The 8,658-nt window shown below is 44.6% G+C and overlaps 1 protein-coding gene and 1 pseudogene across 1 annotated transcript in view; both read left to right on the top strand.

Moving 5' to 3' along the window:
• LOC102476009 (V-type proton ATPase subunit E 1 pseudogene) overlaps positions 1-4,093 on the top strand; it is a 4,748-nt pseudogene extending 655 nt beyond the window's left edge.
• Positions 1-8,658, top strand: part of POU2F1 (POU class 2 homeobox 1) — a 109,046-nt gene that overhangs the window by 41,190 nt on the left and 59,198 nt on the right. Inside the window, exons 4-6 of the mRNA XM_006147032.3 lie at positions 4,469-4,522; positions 6,612-6,731; positions 8,585-8,654. Coding sequence (XP_006147094.1) covers positions 4,469-4,522; positions 6,612-6,731; positions 8,585-8,654 — 244 coding nt within the window. The remainder of the gene's footprint in view (positions 1-4,468; positions 4,523-6,611; positions 6,732-8,584; positions 8,655-8,658) is intronic.

The following is an 8,658-nucleotide window of genomic DNA, read 5'->3' on the forward strand; positions in this document are numbered from 1 at the left end:
TAAAGGGGGGGGGGGAATAAAAAAATTTAGCTCAGCTTTATTAACCTTACGTCACATGATCCCCCCTGACCCCCAGTCTAAAATAGGCCGTGGATTCTAGTCATCTGTGTTTTAGCTATCAAGTAGAGGGAGAGGGAATACAAAAACAGACACTGGCTACTCGAGTGTTTTGGAAGACGAGAGCTGGTTGTCAGTAGAAATCAAACAGTGGAAATAGCTGGGAGGTGGATTATCTGGTGTCTCAGCTCTTTGACTTGCGTTCACAGTTAGGTATCAGAGCAGTACTTTGCATGTCTTGTAACCTGGAGCTCAGTCAATGCTTAGAATGTGTGCTTTGTCGTGTGGATAGTCCTGGTGCTAGGATGGTGCCCGTGGCAGTAGTGGAGCTGATTCAGTAAAACACGCCATCACTTTCCCATTCTATGTGTCTCTCTCTGATCGAATTACAATAAATGAATGAATAAATAAAAATGAAGTAATTCTCTAAACAAATGCCCATCTGAACAGGTTACTAGTAACACATTAGGTTACTGTAAACTGAATATATATCATACTACTCTAGTCTTTTCATCAAAATATGCCATTACACTACCTGAACTGTAAAAGAAGGTCTTCTCAGGGCCAGTGAGTGGTGTGGTGGTGAAGGCACTGGCTGACCACAGTTCGAGTCCCAGACCTGGCGGCTTGCTTTCTCCCTTTCCCTCTCACTTTCTGGTGAGAGCATGTGTCCCCTAGCAAATTAAAATAATAATAATAATAATGAGTAAAATTAAATAAGTCATTGTTAAACAAAAGGTTTTCTCATTGCAAACAGGCAAAATTCTAGGAAGCTGTTCTCGAAGCCCACTTTCTAGCCACAGACTCAAAGAGATGCCGTGGAGGCAGCAGGCAGCACCTTCTAACTTACCCGCATTGCCAGCTTTTACCGAAGGTCCCGGATCTGATAGGGGCTGGATAAATGACTAGGTGAATGATTAGGAAGACGTCTGGGTATACAGAGGGAGACGTGATAAGTTCAGTTTAGATGGTCATACCATTGACCAAAAATCAGGTGGCTTTTGAACTGAGTCTTGGAGGATTTGGGGAACTAGCCAAATAAGAATGGTAGAGGAATGCTCTCATTTTTTTTTTTTTTTTTTACTTTCTATTTGAAAACTTTCAAATCTACAGAAGAGTTACCAAAATAGAACAGTGTTCGTCATACGCCCTTCACACGGACCCGTCACCACTTACCATTTCGCCTTCCTGCCTCGGCTCGCTCTCCCTGTGTGTGCACACATACACAACTGGCTCTTACTAAACGTGCAGACAGTATGCCCGACTTGAACTTGTTTTTCCTAAAATCTACATCCTCTTATAAAACTACTCTACAGACTTAAAGTTTAAGAAATTAGCATCGATACAATATTATTTTCTAATACGTGGCCCATATTTAAATATTTTCTATCTGGGATTCAATCTGTAACTTGATTTAGTTGTCATATATACATGTAGTCGGAAAATGCCTCATCCTATCTTTGTCTTCAGTGATATTGTCATGATATGATATCCCGATACATTACCTTGTCCCGTTATGATGTTAAGTTTGATCATTTGATTAAGGTATCATTTATCCAATTTGTATATGATAAAGAGAGCTTTTTTCCTCCTTGTAATTAATGATCTGTGAGACAGTACTTTAAGACTAAATATTCTGGTCTACGATAAAGTTTTGCCCAGGAACATCATAATTAAAATAAAACCACATAAAAACTTCTTGAGAAACCTCCACTCAAGACTGTTGCTCCGTGGCCTGGCACCACTTGCGCATCGCCCTCCGTGATGCTGATGTGCAGAGGCAGACCAAGCACACGATGGCTTTCTTTGAGCAAGAAGTCGATGAGAAAGCAGAGGAAATGATACAGAGGCAGAAGAGTTCAACACTGAGAAAGGTCATCTTGTGCAAACTGAAAGACTGAAGATTATGGAATACTAGGAGAAAGAAAGACAGACTGCGTGCAGGACAAAATGCAGATGTCTAATTTGATGAATCCAGCAAGGCTCCAGGTCCTCAGAGCAGAGATGACCTTATCACAGATTTCTGAATGAGACAAAGCAGAGACTCAGCAAGGTGACGAAAGACACAGCCAGGCACAGGTGCTGCTGGACGGACTGGTCCTCCAGGGCTTGAACCGGTTGTCGGAGCCCCGAATGATTGTTCATTGGAGGAAATAAGATTTCCCTCTGGTAAAGTCCGCAGTGCAGAAAGCTATCCCTATGTACAAGATCGCCACCAAAAAAGACGTTGATGTCCAGGTCAATCAGGAGTCATTCCTGCCTGAGATTATAACTGGCGGAGTTGAGATCTACAATGGGGATCGTAAGATAAAGGTTTCCAACACCCTAGAAAACCAGTTGGATCTCATAGCCCACCGGTGATGCCGAAAGTCTGGGGAGCCTCGTTTGGTGCAAATGCCAATAGGAAGCCTTTGGACTAAGCCTTGGGGAGGTGGAGTCCCTCTACTGCTCTACTGTGGAGGTTTCTGAGACGCTGAAGAAACAAGGTCCTCTGTGTACCTTCTCCTTTGCTGTTTGGTTGTTGTTCTGTACTTACCTGTAGGCCAGTGCCCTTGGCTTGGTTGGTAATGATGGGAGAACATTCCATTTCATATGATCGAGGTCCTACCTCTAGCTCATCCCAGAAGAACACGGCCTGGAGCTGTTCTATGGCAGGTTGGTGAGGGGGTCAGCTGGCGGTTGCCTGGACGTCACCCAGCCCTCTGTTATTCCCAGGGTCCAGGGACCTGGTCTACAGGGATACCTGATGTTCTCTCCGGCCGAGTCTCTGCTCTGAGGCTTCAGCTGCATGTAGGGCAGGCACCCTTCCAGCAGTAGTCACTTCCCTGTTACCTATGTGGGCCTAGAAGTTTTCCTCGTCTATAAACGTGATTCAGTGTCTAAACCACGAATATGCTTTATTTATTAAAACTAAAGTTGTATTGGATCTCAAAAAAAAACCAACTTTTGCATCTTGAAACTCTGGCTCTTTGGTTGACTTCTTGGCCTTTCAGTTCTTAAGTATATTCTTTTAGAAGGCCTCTCCTAATTACACTACATCTAAAATGTACATTCTGGGTTTTGTTTTTGAGATTCTTCTTTCCTCACAGAACCTCAGTGCCCAGGGAAGGATGCAGCAGTCGATGTGCTTCAGCCCTTACTCTCTGTGAGCTCCGTGCTAACACTTGTTCTAACCCCAGCTCAGCGTGATGCTGTGGGGTGTGTCCCGAAGACTCATCCTCTTCCCTGTGCCTGAAATGGCACTGCCATTGTCCATTCTCCCAGATTCGAACCCTGGAGTGTTCATGGCTGTCTTCCTTCACCTGAGTCAAGTCAGTTGCCAGACTTAGGTGGTCCTCGCCAAAGCCTTTCACAATTTCTACCTTTATTCCCACTGCTCCCCTCTAGTTTGGACTTTATTTTGGCCAAGTTTATATTCTCTTTCTCTATCTTTCTTTATTCCCAGGACACACATTTTTTGAAGCATACAAAGCACTTTTTTGGTAGTCTTCCTTGATTTGGATTTTTCTGGTGTTTCACTGTGATTGGATTGAGGCTATATACTTTTTCTTTAAAAAAGAATGATTTCATTCCATTTGTTATTATTATTTTTATTTTATCAGAGAGAGACAGAGGGAAAGGGAAAGTGAGAAAGCAAGCCACCGGGGCCAGCCATGTGGGAGACCCCTCAGCCACCTCGCCACTTGCTGATAGGAGTGTGCGAGCAAGGCTGCGTTCTCAGTACATCAGAGCAGAAGGCATGTGTCCCAGTCCATTTTGTTGCTAATAACAGGACACCTGGAAACTAGGTAACCATATTGAATAGAAGTTTATTTTGTGCATGGTTTTGGAGATCCAAGTCAAAGGGTCACATGTGGTGAGTCTCCTTGTTGACGGGGTCTTGAATACGCAGCAAGAGCTTGAGTAGAGCAGTATCCATATCTGTGAGTTTCGTTCCCTCTCCTTATAAACCTGCCAGGAGTCAGTGGAGACGGCGCCCTCAGCAGCTCCCAGAGGCCCCACCTATTAATCCCATAATCAGGTTAATTTTTTCCCTTCTCAGTACAAGCAGATTCCAGCACATGAACTTCTGGGGGGCACATTGAAACCGTGTAGCATCCCGTGAACACAACCAGGCTGCTGTAACACGTCCAGTCTGAAAGTGACACGCCTGCTGCTGCTCATTTCCTGTGGGAAGACATCCTCAGAAGAGATGAGCAGCATTTCATTTCTCAGCGTGGGCCCAGGGTGGAGGGATTGTGAGATTGTCCATAATGTTTTAACCCTGGAAGATAAGCCTCTTGGTATGCTTGATTCTTGGTCAGTGCCACATGCTTCGTAGAGGCACTTAAATTACTTTGTTGATGACAACCTCTGGTGATGAATGTCAACAGTTTTAGACTAGAATCTCCCCCGACTACCTCATTTGCAGGTCCAGCTCGCTGGAACAAGTTTACAGGCCGCTGCCCAGTCTTTAAATGTTCAGGTAAGCTGGGACATGGGATTGAGGGTCAGTTTTTAATTTACGTTTTCCATACTTGTTGAATTTTCTCTAAGAACATAATTATTTTATAGTAGGAAATACTTAGGAAATGACTTTCTAGTAGGAAATAACTTTTTTTATTACTGGATCTCATAAAGATCCAAATAGTGCTAATTATTGCCATTAATGATAATCAATTTTATATTCTGCTACGGTGCATGAACCAAAGGTGGACAGGAAAAGTCTGCTTTCAAAATCTTACGTGTAAGGTTAGTAAAACATTTCTAAGTCAAGCAGTTATAATGCATACCTAAACACAAGTTAAGTGATCTCTTAAGTGCTCTTTTGCTTCCAGAGGTCTTTTACTTTACCGTCTTTCGTGAGAAGCGTTATAGTGCAGAATATGGAACACTGGACTGAGAGACAGAGGTCATAGGTTTGCGTTCTCGTTCTGCCACTGACTAGCTATGTAACCCTGGGCTAGTCACGTAACCACCTGGGGCGCAATTTTTCTTATCTGTATTTAAGTGCAGACATTTTTAAGATTGCCAGGTCTCTTTGTTCTAAAATGTTATGCTTTAGAATTGTAATTAGGGGGCCAGCCGGTGGCATAGTGGTTAAGGCACTGGACTCCCACATGACCAACTGTCGTTCAATTCCCAGTCCTGGGGGCTTGAAAATCATGCCAGCTGTGTGTATATGCATGGCCCAAAAATCCAGGAGGAGAGTTAAGGGGAAGGGACTGTGGTATGGCCATCCCTCTGAAGGGTGATTTTTCATTTCCTCTCTCTTTGTCTCTGTCTCTCTCTGGTGAGTGCACATGCCCTATGGCAAAAACCTTAACAACAACAACAAATTGTAATTAGACCTGTTTATAGTCATTGGTGGCAGACAGTCAGAATTTTAAAACAGAACTTAAGTCTGGCTACTTTGCTTCCACGAGCCATATGGTAAAACATGCAAAGTTCAGGTGTTAAGCACTACTCCATGACGTTTCCGTCAACCTGCTGCTTCCTCTCATTGTAGCATTTAGGTAACTACCAGTCAAGAGGGAAGAACACTGTTCTGGGAGATTGATTCCAGTGTTGCTAACGACTAAAGACTTTTCGCTGAATATTCCAGAAACCAGTGGAGTGTGGGCCTAGTGACACATGGAAACAAGGGGAGGAGGGAAAAGGAGATAATGTGACCTTCCTTTCTGAGGGAGAGGAGGCGGAAAATTGCCTCGGTTGCCATGGTAAACTTTCATCCCTTAGAGAGATGTTGGCAAACAGGCTGTATCTCCACTGCAGAATGTTTACAGTCCTGCACTGTAATTATCTCTCAATGACTGGCAGAATTAATCAGAGCTTTTATGTTAATTAGCCTTGCTGCAGTCCCCAAAACAGGTGGTGGGAAATATGCAAATCTATGCAGAATTTTAATGCTCTGCATAACCAGTTTTAATTACCATAACATTTTCTACCCGTGCCCCTTGCAGGAATGTGTTCTATCTCTCTTGACTGAAGCATTTTCCCCCTAAGCTTATGTGTTCCTTGATGGGAGAGCTAGATTTACAGTTCCTTCAAATATTAAATGAACAGTTCTATGGGGCAAGTAATTAATATATAAGATAATACATGAAGTTTCAGACTGACCAACAGGTGCATGTCAAATGTTGGTGTGCAAGTCTGAGGTAGAGCTGGGTTTGTGGAAAATTCGGTGGGTCCATGGAAGACCACCTTGTTGTGCGTGCTCAGGATGGGAGGGAGGGGAGGTGTTTCTGACAGTGTCTCTCAAGGTCGCAGTCCTCTGGCCCCGCCTCCCAGTTAGTTAAGGTTACAGGTGCATGCCACCACACCTGGACCTGGGTTGGCAGGGCCTACTTACTTTTTTCTTTCAAAACATTGTATTTGCAGCATTGCTGGCATTGGCATCAAAAGTCTAAAAACTTAGTATGTAAAACTAGAAAGGTACAGAGATAAAAGTAAAAGAGGAAACCTGACAACTCATGACTGAATCAACCCATGTTTTAAATGATTCTTGAAATAAGGAGTTACATTTTCTTTTAACAACTCTTTGAAATCTTTATTTCCTGCCTCACCCATCTCAGTCTAAGTCTAGTGAAGAGCCGGGGGACTCCCAGCAGCCCAGCCAGCCTCCCCAGCAGCCCTCAGTGCAGGCAGCCATTCCCCAGACCCAGCTCATGCTGGCTGGAGGACAGATAACCGGGGTAAGTCTCTGCTGAGCTCCGAAACAAACGTGCTCTGTGTCTGCGCCGAGGGCCCAGCTCTGTCGGCGTGTTCCGCAGCCGGTAGTGACATGGCCGCGCCCGGCGCTGTGTGTGTGTGTGTGTGAGACTTCCCGTACCCTGGGCAGTTGTGAAAGCGGGGTTTCCTTCGTCACACATGCGCAAGGTACCTTCTGTTACCGTGCCAGGTGCTCTGGATAAGCTGACACTGAACTGCCCTGCGGGTGTTGCTTCACCGTGCAGCGGAGTCAGGGTTGTATGGTCGAGACCATTGCTTCATGAAGGCACCTGTGAAGTGCATTATGACATCACCACAGGGTAGAAGTTAGAGTGGCTTAGCACCGGCAAAAGAGAAACACTTTTTTAAAGTTGCTGTGGCCTCATACCCTGACTCTGCAACTCATGAGCTAGTTATTTCATCTCCAAACGTTTCTTCTGTTAAATGGGGATGTTCCAGTATTGTTGGAAAATTAGAGGTGACCTGTGTGAAGCTCACAGAGCGGCCTTGGCACTTAGCATTCAATAAATGTCATTTATTTTTATTGATAATAAATCAGTCTGTGTGCATAAATTAAATAAGTTTTTAACTTTTCTGCTGTCTTTGCTCTGAGGCACCATTAAAATATTTTTCCATTACTGAAAAATCTGTCTTAAATGACCTCTTTTGGAGTGAGAAGGGGGCTAGGGTAATAGTAAGGAGGTTGCTGGCTCACATCACATCAAACCCAGATGTTTTATTTTCTTCATTTCAGTTAAGTGTGTTTCGCCAATAGAAGGTTTTTTAAAAAAAAATTGTTGCAGAATTGTTTACAAAATCCCATAGGTGGGCATTAAGATATGTATTTATTAAATAAATACACATAAATACACACATGTGTATCTTGAAAGCCTGTTGATTTTTTGAATGGTTTTGATGTTGATTCTCATGTTTCTAGTACACAAATTGTGTTGGACCCTCTTACAAGGAGGGTATGTCCCTCAGTGACCGTGCATGACTTTAGAATATTGCACGAATCCTCCCACAGTAGTTGGAGAAGGAAGGTAGAGCACACACAGTACTTGCTTTAAGCATATGCCCGAAAGAAGTTGCATTAGGAGAGCATTTCCTGTTTCCCTGTTTGGGTTTTGTTCTGGTGACTCCTACGAGGCAGTTGGGATTCCAGGTTTCTGTGGCTAGAGCTTGCACTGACCCTGGGCTTTAGGGCTCCTTTGCATGTAAAGAGAGTGGCAGTCACCACCTGTTCCACAGAGATAATGTGTTGGAAAGGGGATGGGAAGTTGCAGAGACTGGATGCATTCAAGAACAGAAAGCTCTGTGAGGGAGGGGCCTGCAGGGGGACTTGGAAAAGAAGCAAAAATGGAGCTCATATTCTTTAGCCCTGTCTTAGGACTTAATGGGGATGATGGGCTGTGGCAGGGATTCATGCTGATGGGAAGCAGCTGGGCCTTATCAGGCCCTTCCGTGGTCATATCCAGCATCCTTGTTCCTCATTCATTTGACTAATCGCTTGCCATTCTGTTGGGTGTAAATTTTCTTTCATATCCTGTCAGCATTGATCCTTTTTTTTCTCGCTTACTAGTTAATTACTTTTTCGCCTGAACACTAGGATCCTGGACGAGCTAGAGTGCTTGCTTAAGTCCAGAGTGAGGGCCCCCATTCCGATGTGAATGTTCACTGGTAATGGTAGTTTGACCACTGAGCAACACTCGCCGCTTGCTAGCCGTGTGAGGCTGGGTGGCTGGGTTCAGATACCACTTGAGGAGCTACTTCAGAGCAGCTAGTTGGCTGCCTGCGGCCTCTCCCTCACCCGCCCTTGCTCGCTGTCACTCTGCAGCTCACACTGACGCCAGCCCAGCAGCAGCTGTTACTGCAGCAGGCCCAGGCCCAGGCCCAGCTGCTAGGCGGCGC

The sequence above is a fragment of the Tupaia chinensis genome, unplaced genomic scaffold (assembly GCF_000334495.1).
Source record: "Tupaia chinensis unplaced genomic scaffold, TupChi_1.0 Scaffold000198_1, whole genome shotgun sequence".
Classification (NCBI taxonomy): domain Eukaryota; kingdom Metazoa; phylum Chordata; class Mammalia; order Scandentia; family Tupaiidae; genus Tupaia; species Tupaia belangeri.